Genomic DNA, 15,292 nt, shown 5'->3' on the forward strand with positions numbered 1-15,292 from the left:
CAGGAGCTCCTGTAAGTAGTAGGTTTAAATCCAGTACTAGTATATATTTATTCTCAGCTATATTAATCTCAATAACTTCTTTTATAGCTAATTATAAAGTTTCTATACCTGAGACTTCTATTAATAATATTCCTAAAGAACTAATTTCCTATTTAAATATATTTTTTAATTTGGGAACCGGGATTAGGAAGAAACCGGTTAATAATAATAGATATAGTTAAGATTCGAGTTTTAGTATTAGTAGTAATAAAATAGTAGCTTTTCCTGTCTTATTTCTATTACTTATACTTTCTTTTCTGCTTCTTTAGCTTAATACCTGCTATACTTTCCTTTAATTTCACTAAACTAGATATATCTATTAATACTATTAAAGGTAATAATAAAAATAACAAATATAATTTTACTAATTTTTCTAACTTTTCTGAATTCTCTTTTATCTCTTTATTTAATATCTATTTCTTTCCCTAGAAGCTTCTCTAGTTTATCTATATAATTTCTTATTTCCGATTTCTTTTTAATTCTTATTTCCGATTCTAGTTTACTATTTTATTTGAATTTAAGGGTATTTCCTCTTTTAGATATCTTCTCCGGACTTAGAAGTAAGCTTTTCTACTAAAATTAATATTATTTCTATTCCTGTTTTTATTATAACTAAAAGTAATATATAAATTAATAGTATAATTTTATTTCTAAATACTAAAGTCTATTTCTAACTAAGATCTAACTTATACTATCTTAATATAATTTTTCTTATTTCATTTCCTCTGCTTTTTTTCCTTCTATAATTAGCCTCTATTTCTACTACCCTTATATACTATACTAGTAACCACATCTTATAGCTAACCCGTATCCAAATTACTAGATATATCAGAAATTAATATAAGATACTAAAATTAATACTTGTATATCCTTAATATTTTGGCCTTAGGCTCAAGATATTATAATAGCCCTTTTCTTCCTTAACTTACTAAGCTAATAATCCGCCTTATAAATACCTCTCAGAACTTTATAAAAGTATTACCTTAACTATAAAGTTTCTATTCTCCCTATATTACTTACTATAAAATATATAAGAGGGAAACTATAATAAGACAAAAACTTATATAAAGTATACTAGAGTATAAAACGTAACTTAATAGTAAAATAATAAATCAAAAGTATAAATAATAAAATATAAATAGTATATAGTATATAAAAGCTCAATTAATTAAATACTTATAAAAAATTATTTTCTAAGTCTATAGAAAAACTAGCTTTCTTATATGATTTCTATAAGTTATATATAAAAGGCCATGGCCTTTATTATATAACCTAAACCTTAAAACCGCCAAAATAACATGATTTTCGACAAGTACGGCCTGCCATATTATACTAGAGATAAGAAGCCTAGTTTACTTTATTTTTTTCTAGTTTCTAATTACTTCTAGTAATATATTACTATAAACTTTAAGAGCTATCCAGAAAGCAAATCGGGCTATAATATAGTTACTATATTTATAAATTACTTATTTAAGTACCTAATTACGATTCCTATACGAGATATAATTATAGCCAAGTAATTAGTATTCCTGTTTTTATTTTATATAATATACTAAATAGGTATTCTAGAAATAATTATATTAGATTAGGGACCCTAATTTATATTCGATTTTTGAAGTAAATTCTATATAAGAATTAGTACTAAGCTTAAGCTCTTAATAGCTAATTACTCTTAAATAGATAAATAAACAGAAATTATTAATTAGTACTTTAATTAGAGATTATATTTATATATTAACTATTACTAGAATAACTAGGATAAATAGATTATTATAATTAATTATTAATAAGCCTTTCTTTAGTATAAAACTATTAGCTAGTCCCTATTTATAATAGAAAAAGGCTATAAACCTTATACCTCTCTAGACTAGAACTCTCTTATTAAAGCTAGCTTACCTAAGAAAAAGCTAAATAGAAATAAAGCTAAAGTATTAGTAAATTAATTATATAAATTATAGTAATTTACTTAAGGCTATATAGAATAAATATAGGAATAATATATAATATAAGCTAATAAATACTACTATCTAATTAATTTCAAAGTTAGAAATAAAGTATAAGTTACTATAAAGTACTAGAAATCTAATTATCTGAGCCAGAAGCTAGGGAATTAAATAAAGAGCCTATTTGAGATTCTAGAATAGTATAACTACTTGTTTCTTCTAAAGCTACTAGAAATTATAAAGATATATCCAGTTTTTCATATAGAGAAGCTATAAAAGAACTCCCAGAATTCTTTATTAGGTTAAGCAAACCCGGAACTGCCTCTATTAGTACTAGAGAATAGCAAATAAGAATATGATATTAAATAGGTTATTATAGTTAAGCTAGTAAGAAATAAGCTAAAGTATAGAATCTAGTAAATTAGTTAAGATAAAGATCCAGAGTAGTATCTAGCTTTAATACTAAGTAATAGCCCCCTGGTTTTATAGAGTTTTCATAATAATAATATTAATATATTAGGACCTCTATAAAACCTATAATACTAGCTAGACTATATAAAAAACGAGACTTATCTAGAATCACGCGAAAATAATAATAAATTCTCTTAAATTACATATTAAAAATACTAGTTTTTTATATATAATATCTATATCTGAAATACTAGTTTACTTTAGAAAAAAGAATAATATAAGATTAGATAAATTAATAGCTTTTATAAAGCTCGGGAATAAGCTTATTCTAAAAAGGGAAATAATATTATAATTCCCAGATACTAGATATCTCCTAAATATATGTAATATAGCTGCCTTACTAAGAAAATATATTTGAAATATACTAGAGATATTTAGAAGGCTAAGCCTCTTTGGGACTAGTATATTATAAGGTATATATATTTTCTTAAAGCCTCTTATATTCTAGTTTTCTCTTCTTTAGCTTTAAATTGTCTTTATAAGAAATCTTCTACCTTACTTTCTAAGCTCTAAATACTATATCTATAATATAGATCTTTCGGGATTATAAACTAGTTTATTTTAATTCGGGAAAGCTTTCTTAAAAGTATTTCAGAAGTTATAGTATTTATTATAACCCTTTCTAAAAATTAATATAATATAGATATTTCTGGTCTATTTTTTTTATAAAGTAAATTATTACCTTAAGTCTATATAAAAGTTCCAATTATTTCTTAAATTAAAATATAGATATTCCTTATTTCTATTAAATTAGGTATAAAAAATAGTAAATACTTTTAGGCTAGACTATAATACTAATTAAATACTAAAACTTTCTATATCTATTTTATAAACTTATAGTTTAAAATATATTATATTTAATAAAGCTTTTATATCTAATTACTTTATATTATAATAAAATGTCTTAATATTATAATTAAAAGAGTTCTGTTTTATAATTTTATTTATTACTTATAAATTTTCTAGCTAATAAATCTTAGCTAATAGCTAAGAAACTTATTAGCTATTCTATTTAAAATTTCTAGAAATAGGAAGTTATTCTAATAAAGACTTAATATTAAAAATGGATTTAACTAATTAATCTAAATAAGAAGTTTATAATAGAAATCTCTATATCTAGATAATTTTATATAATAAATTCAAGTTTCTATTTCTGGTTATATAAGTAAGCTATATAAGAAACTTTTATTAGAATAGTCTCTATTTCTGGTTATATAAGTTATAATATATAATAAACTTAAAATTTTCTAGTCTATTAGAGCTTAGGTTATCTTTAGAAGAATTAGTAAGCTTTTCTAAATAGGCTTATTAAGACTTTAGTTTTTAAAGATATTAGTCTAGTCTTTTTATTTCTCTCTTAAATAATAGTTTAGCTTTTAGGAATTATATATAAATATTAATAAAATAAATATAAGAATATATTATATATACTTTCTAGATAAATTAAAATAGAACCTATAGGATTTCTATAATATTTATATTAAATTTATAATACTAGCTAGTAAAGACTTTAATAACTTTAATAAGACTTGAATTATAAGCCTAGGTCTCAGATTTCCTATTTAATTTAAAGATTAAGTAATCTATAACAGGTTACTTATTATAGAATATATTATACTCTTTTTCTAAAAAGTACTAGATATTAGTAATAGTTCGGAAGCTCTAAAGCTTTTAAGATTCTTTATAAGTTTCGGGCTTTAGAGCTTTTCTATAGCTAGCTAATTATATAGATCTAGTATTAATATAAAGTAATTAGTAACTTTATATATAGATATAATATAATTTTTAGTATAATTAGTCTAATATATTATATATTTATATATAAATACCTGTAATTTTATTATTATAATATAATATATCCTTAATATATTTTTAATATAAAAATTTCTTTATAATTCTAGACTTTTAGAAGTTTTCTCTATACTAAAAGTAGAATATATAATATAGTTTAGGTATTAAACTTAAAAGATAAAAAATTATAAAGGCTCTAATAATTATAAGACTTTATAAACTTAAGTGAATTTAAATATTATAAAAGTATTAAATTTAGTAATTTGACTTTTAAATTATATAAGAACTAATTAAAGAGTATTACTTTAAAGTATTAATTATAAATTTCAAGTATATATATATTTATAAGAAAATAAGACTTAAAATAGTACTAAGCTAATTATAAGATATAGAAAAAAACATATTAAATATTAGATCTATTTTTTCTTAATTATCTTAATTTTAGTAGATATTTATATATAATTTATTAGACTTTATATAATAGATTTACTTAGAAGTAATAAGGTTAATTAGTCTAGAAAGTTTAATAATAATAATTAAACTTCTATCTAATATAATAGATAGAATACTAGTAATAGCCCAGATATCTTGGGTTTTATTTATAAAGCTAAAGATATTATATCTATTAATTCTCTATATCTAATAAGAAAGAGAGATAATATATTTATATTTTTAATATATTTATTACTATAAAGTAATACTTATATAATTTATAAGATTAACTATAGTTTTCTTTACTAGAAAAAAGAATAATAAAATTAAAGAAGAATCTAATAGCCTACTACTATTATTATTATTATTAATAGTTTAATATTATTATTATTATTATTATTAGAATTAGCTTTAGTAGTATTTTTAGTAATACTTTCTATATTATCTTATAGTTTCTAGAGATTAGTAAGTAAAGAAAAATCCTGGTATATATAAGTTAATTAAACCTAAAAACAAGAATCTATAAAAGAAATAAAAAGTAGAAACCAGAATTAAAAGAAAGAATTATATATATATCTTTATTTATTTACTAGTTTATTAGATTTTTTCTTGCTTTTAAAATCTTATATCTATACTAGTAAATAATACTTTTCTAGACTTTCTAGATCTTTTTAGTTTATTATTTAATCTTCTCAAATTACTATATTTTCTAAATATTTTCTAGTTCTTTATAAATAACTTCAAAATAGAAATCTTTATATAAAGTCTTATTCTAATATAAAATAAAGAAAATTATTCAGATATTTTTAGGGATTAGATATATATTATAGTAGAAAAGGTTAAAGACAGTTTAAATAGAACCTAGTAAGACTATAAGTTTCTAAGCTCTTTTATTATTAGGACTAATATAGAATACTAGTTTATTTATATTATTAATAAATTAATAATAGTAGATAGGTTTACTAATATAGAAAGAGAAATAAGAAAGTAGCTACTAAGAAACTATATTAGAAAGAGTAGAAAAGACTTAATTATTTATTTTAAATTAAAAGCCATTTATTAAAAAACATTTATTAGAATTTATATAAAGAATCTAGTAAAAGAAATAGAAGAAAACTTATTACTAATTTCTTTAGAAAATTGAATAGTTCTTTACTTAGCTTTCTAATTCTTTATATTATTAAATATTTACTTATAAAGAACTAGCTATAAAACTATAGTCTATAATTCTATAAAACTAGATCCGGCTATATTTTAATTTATAAGACCTTAAAAGGCTTCAGGTAGCTTATTATTAATATAAGAAGCTATAACCTAAATAGTAGCCTAAATAACTCTTATATTTATAACCTATTAAACTTATATAATAATATAAATATTACTAGAAAAGTAATTAGATTAAGTAATATAGCTTATAGTAAAAGGAAATATAGAAAAGAGTAATTATAGAGCTATTAGAATAAAAGAAGCTTGAAATAGAATAGAAATAATACCTAGTAGCTATATAGTAATAGTAATTAGAGAAATAGATATAGTAAATATTTCTGGAAAAAAAGATATAGAATAAGAATACTAAAAAGAGCTAGAGATCTAAAGTATTTTAGGTATAAAAGAAAGAGTAAATATAGGCAGAATTTTAGAGCTATAAGATTCAAATCTACTAGTATTACTATTTTAGGCAAGTAAAATAATAGTCTTTATATTATATTTATTATTAGTAGATTAATAGAATTTATAATATTAGATATTATTATATTAGTATTTAACTATAAAATATATAGTATTAAAGCAGGTTTTGAGAAATAATAGTACTATTTTAAAAGATAAGAATTTGAGAATATAAAATATTTATATAGTAAATAAACTTAATAATTCTATTAGTATTATTCTTAAAAGTAAAAAGAGAATTTCGAAAATAATATATTTAATAATAAATAATATTTATCTTAATATATCTAGTTATTTTATAACTAGCTTATTTAACTATTTTATATTATTAGAAATATTACTAATAAAAAGCCATTTCTAGATAAAGTTCTAGACTATTAGGAACTATATAAGTATTCTTCTAGCCTATATATTACTTATATATTCTATATTTATTAGAATAATTTATTTGAGAATTCTATTCTATATAATAGTAATATTATATTTACTAGTTAGCTTTTCGAACTCTCCTAATATTAGTAGCTGCCCTGAGGCTATATATATCCGAACTATATATTAGAGCTAGTAGTAAACTTGAATATATAATTAGTTACTATTTCTATTAGTATTTTTTATATAAATATTAGTTATATTTGTATTATAAAATATAAGCTTCTAATAATACTATTCTAGTATTTCTCTTAATAGAAACTTATTAATATCTATATTAGTATATAAGTAAACTATTTATATAGAGCTATATAAAATTATATTACTTATCTTAAACTAAATAATTATTAAGAATTATATTATAAAGCTCTATATCTATAGAATAATTCTAGTACTATATCTTACCTAAAAGTCTTATATATAATCTAAATAACTTACTAGCTACTATATTAGGCCTAGATCTGTTTTTTCTAATTCTATAGATATTTTATAAATCTATAAATCTATATATCTTATTTTAGATTTACTATATATAAAGTACTAGTAAAGTAATCTAGTTCTATAAATATTAGTAATTATAACTTCTAGTATAGGCCAGTTCCTAAAAGTAGTTTTATATATACTAATTGAAATTAGTTATATAATCTGCTATTATAATATTAGACCTAATAGCCTTAATAAAAAATAGTATAATTATTAGTATCTAATACTTTCTTCTAATAATAGAAAGAATAAGAGGCAAATATAGGGAAATAGAATTACTTATATATTACTAGTATAGCTGGCTTTTCTAAAGCTTCTATTACTAGAATTTAACTTATTAATTCTTAGTATTTTTTCTAGAAATAAAGTAGTTCTCTATATATATAACTAATAGATTAGCTATTTATAAGAATGCAAAGTATATTTTAGTAATAAAGGGAAGTTCAGAGCCTTAATTAGCCCTAAAGAAGTAAGGGCAGTAGTCTATTTAAGTATAAATCTAAAGATACTACTATATAATTAAATAGGTAATCTAATTAGAGATTCTAATATATACCCAGATAATATTATATAAATAAATATTAATATAAGTATATATCTTAATTTCAAATAGTAATAGCTTATTATATCTATTAATTAACTAAATTCAGTCTAGCCCAGATATAATATATTCTTTTTTCTTAAACTATATCTATTATATTTATAATATAATTGTCTCGGAATCCAGAAGTTATAATATTATATATAAGCTCTTCTTATAAATAATAAAATATATTAGTAAATAAGGCTCTAATCTTTTAAGCTAGGGCAAAATAGTAAAGTATAAAAAGACTAATCGGGTTACTAGTAAACCTTATTAATAGAAATATATATATAAATACTACTATTTATAACTTGTAATCTGTCTATTATTTAGCTTATTCTATAATATTACAAATAGTTATTTATCTACTGCTTACCTATCTATTATAGTTATATAGTAAATAAGACTAAGCTTCTTGTATATATAAATAACTCTAGTAATTAAAGCTATATAGTTATAATTTTTAAGATCCTTAAGTATTTTCTTATCTATATCTCTCAGATAAGATAGAATTATAATCTATATATAAAGAAAAGGCATATTTACTATTTGAGTATATACTTGAATATTCTATTCTTATAGTTAGTATTCGATTATATAGGTATTAATATTGATTTTCTATAAATCTTTTAATCTTATTATAATTGTTTTATAGGAAACGTTTATATAAGCCTATTTAATAATAGTATTATAATATAGTAAAAGATTTATAGAATATTATAGCATTTTAATATAATTAAATAAGGTATTAATAGTATTAATATATTATAAGTTCAGGCCATATATTACTATTACAAAGTACTTTTAGTGACATAAGCGCTAAATTACTGGAGCAACAGTGAGGCATACCCTAAAAATAGAGGGGCAGGCATGCACGGTTGTCAGAAATCAGAAAATCAGAAATCAGAAAATCAGAAATCGAAAATCAGAAAATCAAATCTTGCTTCTCTGTTTTGTCGACTAGCTAGCTGTGGGCCTCAGTACATCTACCAAGTCGTTGACGAGGAGTTCACGCAGAAAGGCCATACTGTCATCATCATTGCTCATAGGCTTGGCAACCTACACACGAAGGTTGGGAGAGATGCCGTGGCATTTATGGCAGATGGTAGGTTGCAAGAAGTTAGAAGGGACTTGGTGCCCTCGACTTTCCACCAGTTTGCCCCGACAGAATAGACACTGTGTTGGCGCTTTCGGGGGGCTCCTCATCTCAACACCCTGGTCCACGGATTTAGGATCCAACTCAAATCCACTGCGACGTTTATAGTAGATAGTCTCGCAGTGTGTTGCAGAGAAGAATAAAGAGGTGGGTCCATTTTTGTGGGGTGGGGAGTATATGCTGAAAGAACATGATAATTCGAAAACGGTAAGGTTCCCGCAAGAATTTTCAAAAGTGTATGTTTTGCTTAGGGCAAGATACTCGCCTAAAGTGTTATTTCGAGTTGCAAACGTCGCTATACTATGAAATTTATCTAAGCAATTCTCCCTTGCTGTCACCTGGTGAAACGGAGTACAAGCCCGCTAATGCCCCTTTCCTCCGCCCCGCTTCACCTCAGTTGAGAACTTGCTCTGATTTCTCCCGTCGAAGTCGACCGTAGGCCATGAAGCCAGCTGAGAGTGAATATTCGTGTTTGTGGTCCTGTAACAACAGCCACATTGCTTGTGAGCATCCGTTGGATGCCCTCTCGGCGGGATTCGATCACGTGACGGGCTTGCGAAACCAGGTAACATCGTACTAAACATACAACGCTACTATAGGAACCGGACCCCTGATTTGTCTTGCTAAAGCCTCTCAAATCCGATAGGTATTTCTCCTCCTTCGAGCCAAACCCGTGCTGTCTCTGTGAACAGTAGGGGGTTGCCTCATCTTCGGGCGCCCCCAACAGTCTCCGATTTAGCTTTCTCCCATTTTCCATAAGCTTGACCGCATCATGAGGACGATCTTCTGAAGAGATTATACCACCTTGCCAGCCGCAACGATGAGAGTCCGCGCAGGCCATCGGAAAAGCAGGTAGTCCCTATATTGCGGGGACAATCTGTCGGCAGAGAGCCGATATACGTGAGCCCGATTCCCCACGCCGGATGTCCGTACCATTCATTAACCAAGTTTTCAAGGAACCGGGCACGAGTTTTTGGATTCGATGGTCAGCCCAGATAGCATACAGCGCGAAGTAGGAGAAAGTCGTGGGCGGATAGATCCTGAAGTCTGAGACGAAGAAGGCATTCATTTCGTCCGGGCTTGGCGATGACACCTGAGGTAAAACCTGTATCGATCCTGGATCGATTTTGGACTGGATCGCTTAGGATTGTTGAGGATCGATCCTAAGCGAAATTCTCACTGAGGGCGTAAGGAGGCCTATTATATATTGAAGGGAGTTAAAATCTGGGGTGCCTCAAGCCATTAGAAAACCCTGTACATATTCCTGGAGGCACACCTTACCAATTCTACATCACCTTCTTCCCGAACCTTTTCTCATCCCACACGTCAGCGTAACTAAGGGGCAAGCCGTGATAGCCCGGCGGTTGCTCTCCTTTGCTGGGTAGTATCCTTTTAAAGTAGCGGGACTTTAATGTGGCAGCTTCAAGGCATGAAATGAGGGCTTCCTTCTCTTTCTCATCGGAGTCCCAAACTTTCATTACGTATTGCTGCGGCGAGTACTCTATCCCGTCTCGGTCCATGTAGAGATACTTTTCATCTCTCTGTGGGTCGTGGCGGATATCTAGGGCCTTGACCATGGCCTTGGCCGTCTCAAGCCCGTTTTCCATTGCCCAATGGAGAATCGTCATGTTTCTATACCGCCACTCTGCACTGGTTACACCAGCGAGGAGGTGCATTGTATCTTTCTGCCGGTTCTTCCAGTCCGATTCTTCGTTGGCGATCTTACACCAAGGGTGGGGCGTCGATGCGCAGACACAAGCAAGCGGCACCATGTTGTCGAACTCTTCTGCTCTGTGGTTTGCATCATGAAATTTTAGAAGCCATTTGACGAATTTAGGCAGCGCCAGAAGCGCGGCGAGGTGAAGCATTCCGTCGTTCGGCGTCATCTCACGCGCTACGAGGCGAAAGGCTTCGAAGTTGCCCAAGTGTAGACAGGCTTCGGGCAGAAGGAGCTCGCCGGCAGGGTCTAATAGGTCCGAGTCCTTTTGGAATACCTGTGGGTACATAGCCAGGGGACCAAACGAGGATCCAGGAATCACGTAATCTGATATTTGGTCTCTATCCAGATCGAGCAAAGCTTTCAAGATGGGAATGCGCGTTTTGTCCAGGAGGCAGCCAAAAGCCGCAGATACCTTTGTCAGTGGCGTCGAATACGCTGGGAATGCTGCACCGTTTTTTAGTCGCAAGGAAATACAATATGGCAAATGTACAACATACCTGCTTCTCCTCGAGACAAGAGCATGAGGATGACATTGTTCTCAATCCTAGGCTTTGAAAAAAGAGCCCAGATCAGGGCTGTACATGGTTCAGGCTTCCAGCTAGCGCAAAGGGAGTGATCCGTTTTCGCTGATGCAGACAACCCTTGGTCAAGGAGAACCTTCAAGAGCTTGGTTCCTCCTGGGAATTTTCGCATACATTGGAACACTAACTCATCCTGGCCAATTTTCTCCAATCGGGGTTGTTCCTTAAGACACACCTTAAACCACTCTATGATTTCCGATTCCTCTTGGAAATTTTTCAGAAGCACTTTCAGAACTACTCGCCGCTTTGCATATCTACTGAGAGCTCGAAACTCGGCCAGCGCTCCCGTTTTGGCAGTTACGGCAAAGCAGTGGCCATTGTCTTTGTTTGGGTCGGCACCCTTTGCCAAGAGTAATTGCAAAAAGGAAATATCGGGGCAGCCGCCCTTGAAGCTATCTACAAGAGCTTGAGAAATGGACGATTTGCGGATGTTCCATTCCAACAAGAGACGATAGATCTCCACTCGTGCATGCTTTTTGGGCAAGGGAGTCTTGCGTACAACCTCAAATGCACCAGCGGCCATGTTGTCGTCGACAAGGTATTGGGTCAGAAGCCTCACAGCCACGAGAGAGTTCGGGGAGTTCGCTCGAAGGGCAAGGGAGAACGGTTCGCCTTTTTGATAGCCGGGAGAGGCGCCATTTTCGAGAAGTAGTTTCGGAAAAGACAAATCACCGAGGTCAACAACCTTCAACGAGTCAAGGAGCTTCAACGAGTCAAGGAGAGCCTCAGAAACGTCATCGCTTGGGATCCCTTTGGCCAACAGATGTTGATAAATCCAATATCTCCTTTCTGAAGCCATCGTGATTTGCCGGGCATGTTTGAACGTTCTCACTACTGTGTCGGCACTCTTGATGCTGCTAACCAGCACGTCGAGCAATTCGAGAGAAGATGTTTCCAGAGCTACCTTGAGGCTTTCAAATTTAACTTCGGCGCCATATGCCAATAATAGTTGTGGCAGCTGCGTGCACTCTGGGAGGCTCATAACAGAATGAGCAAGTAATTTTGACATGTCCTCTGTCAATACCCCAGCACTAGGGGCAAGCAGAGATTGATAGACTTCTTGTTTTTCGTTCCAACTTATCGTAGATGATGCTGTTGCAAGACATGCCTTGGTGAAAGTGTAAGAAGTAGCTACTGCTTTATGGCGAAGGAGGAGCCGAAGCCCTGCAAAATCCCCAGATAATGCAGAATGTATCTGTTGCAATAGAGATTCTGATTGCCCAATCTCGGCCGACTTCGCCTTCTCCAAAAGAAGCCCCATAGTATCAAGTTCCAAGCTCCTAGGGTTGGCGTAAGTGGCTGTATGAAATGCTGCTTTTAACGAGGTAATGCTCGGGTTTGCAGAGAGAATCCTTACGAGAAGAAGAACATTCTTTTCTCGGATGGCGAACGAGAGGAGGACTCCGTTTCTAAGGTTGACATCCAATCCATGTCGAAGGAGACACGGAACAATCGTAGTTATATTAGGATTGCCTCTCAACTTCTCAGAGGACCATAAAGTATTCAACGCAGCATCAGCATATCGGGTGGAGCTAAGAAGTAGTTCCAGAGCCTCAGAGGTATAATACCGTGGATCGAGGGCCACGAAGAACCCAGATTCAATGCTCACTCGTTTAAGCGGACACGATGCGCATAGTATCTGTAACAATTTGAAATTCGATGTCGTAAGCGCAATGCCAAAGGAAGCGCCGCTCGCGTAGTTTGCGTCAGCACCATGTTTCAGCAAGAGGCGTACAATATCCAGTCGGGATTGCTTAGCTGCAGCCAGGAGGGTCTGGTGGATTGGTAGGCCAGCCGCCCCCTTTTGAAGTAATAGCTTGATCATATTCTGTGCCACATCATACCCGTAAGTATCCATCACGCTGAAGGCGACGGGAACAGCCCAAGACAAAGTCTCGTTTCGGCAGTGGCTAGCATCACATAGCATTCTGAGTATCGATAAGTTGCCTCTCTGCGCGGCTACCAAGACAACATTGTTGGCGTTGTCGCCAACTCCATCCACGGGTGCTTTATGCTGAAGTAGAAGCTGAATTAATTCAGAGTCTACATCGCCTTCTTCAGACACCAGGCTCCGTAGCGGAATGCCGAGCTCTTGAGGCAGTACTCCTTTCTCGACGAGAGCCTTCATTGCCTGTAGTCGGATATGTCTCGGTTTTAAGATCATCGCGGTGGGTATTGTAGCCGAGAGGAGCTTCGCTGAGCAATTGTTCCGAAGAAGGACGCTGAGTATGTCGAGGTCCGCATTTTCTAGGGCTGTCTGTATAACGCAAGCTTGTTCAAACTCAATCGACGCGCCATAGAGAATTAACGCGCCAACGAGCTGAAGGCGCCGCCTTCCCACTGCACGAATCAAGTACGAGTCCAGCGCCTCGCCAGCCAGTCCCAGCGGCCCCAAAATTCCCACGAGCCGTACCATATCCTGCTCTGATGTTGAGTCGGGCACGAATTTCAGTGCCAGTGAGATGGGCGAAGTGAACTTGCAACTTTTGAACAACTCCAGTATGTCAAATTCCATGCGCGAAACTGCCCAGTAGAGTGCGTTATGGGGCTCCGTGTCCACAATGACGCCAGCTTCAGCTAAGAGTTTGATCAATGGGAGGTGACGAGTTTTCACGTCCTTCACCAACTCTTCGCGAAGAACCAGACTGTCCGCCACGAATTCAGCTTTAACAAGCACCGTGAAAAACTTGTGCCTACGGATGTCGTCCTGAATACGGGAAGCAATTTCGCATGTGAGCTGGCGAACGTAGGGGTCGAAGACATTTCCAAAAAGGTGCTTCCCCCACCCGTAAGCGAGCATGATTGCCGTGGCCGGGAGATTCTGTAGTTCCAGTGCTTTGTGGAGCAGATGCGTGCAAGCCACCTGGGGACGGTGAGCGAGGCACAGTAGGAGGGGTTCGAGAGATCGTATCCATCCGTCATCCAAGCTCTGAACTTCCGCCTCCAAGCAACCCCGCCAGGCCTCGACGCTCATCGCGTTTGGAGCAGACAACAGAAGCCTCACCAAAGCAACATCACGAAGCTTGACGCGTTCTTGGATAGCATCTCGGCAGGCAGTAGAAGCAACCGCACCAAAGCTGAGAAGCACCTCCATTGCCTCCATTGAGTGCTTCGACAGTACAATTCCGAATGCCCTGTCCAATGCAGCCTGGTCCAACCCAGCCTGGCACATCAAACGGATGTATTCAAGGTTTTCTTGGCCACAAACCTCGTCCAGCCACGTAATCTCGGGAACCATGGCGAATGTCTTCTCGAGAGCCACGGATGATCTAATCCTGAGAACCACGGAAGATATGGACTTAGGCAGCGCGGGAGGCTTAGGGATTTTGGAGCGGCTTGCCGTTCTCTTCTCCAACTGTGGATCGTAGAAGTGACACCATAGCTCCTCCAAAGAGGCTACGCATGCTTGAGACAGCAGAGCTTGCGCAATACCAGGCGCTGGGAGCGGCGTGCTAGACAGGAGATCATCAAATGCCTTTGCGACCTCATGCTTAGTGAAAGTCCAATTGACTGTATTGCATTTTGCCTCTTTGCTCTTCTTCGACCTGAAAATATGCCGTTTCTGCTGGCCGGGTTGCCGGTAGCCAGGCTCGCTGGTTCGTTCTTGGACGAGCAAGGACCGTACTTCATCGATGTTGCTTGGAAGTGAGGCCCCAAAATCACGAATCTGTGGCTCGGCCAAAGTCGGAATCCGCTGTGGTGGAGATAACTCAACCTCGTCTAGGATGGCCTCGATTTGTAACTCAGCCTCGTGGAGGGAGTCCATTATTCGACCAAAGTCGTGGGATGTCGCGACTGCTGAGCCCAAATGGGACTTCGAAGGCAAGGAAAGATATGGCATGCTTGAGCTCGCGAGCAAGCACAGATGCACCTGCCAAAAGCGCGGAATAGGAGATGAAAAGGAAGAAGGAATGGCTTGACGAAAGTCCGCAGCAGCTGTCCCCCCCTCTTCGGGCCTCGATGCTTACATGAGATGAGCCGCAATATTGGGGCGGG

At 33.2% G+C, this 15,292-nt stretch overlaps 1 protein-coding gene across 1 annotated transcript; it reads right to left on the minus strand.

The window, feature by feature from the left end:
• Positions 1-10,281: 10,281 nt before the first annotated feature.
• K444DRAFT_601273 (uncharacterized protein) lies at positions 10,282-15,062 on the minus strand (the record flags this gene model as incomplete). Its single annotated transcript, XM_024878667.1, has 3 exons — positions 10,282-11,159; positions 11,213-14,522; positions 14,583-15,062. 3 exons carry the CDS (start codon positions 15,060-15,062, stop codon positions 10,282-10,284), a joined length of 4,668 nt encoding a protein of 1,555 aa, XP_024727967.1.
• Between the last annotated feature and the right edge of the window lie 230 nt (positions 15,063-15,292).

Source organism: Hyaloscypha bicolor, assembly GCF_002865645.1.
Source record: "Hyaloscypha bicolor E unplaced genomic scaffold K444scaffold_182, whole genome shotgun sequence".
Classification (NCBI taxonomy): Eukaryota; Fungi; Ascomycota; class Leotiomycetes; order Helotiales; family Hyaloscyphaceae; genus Hyaloscypha; species Hyaloscypha bicolor.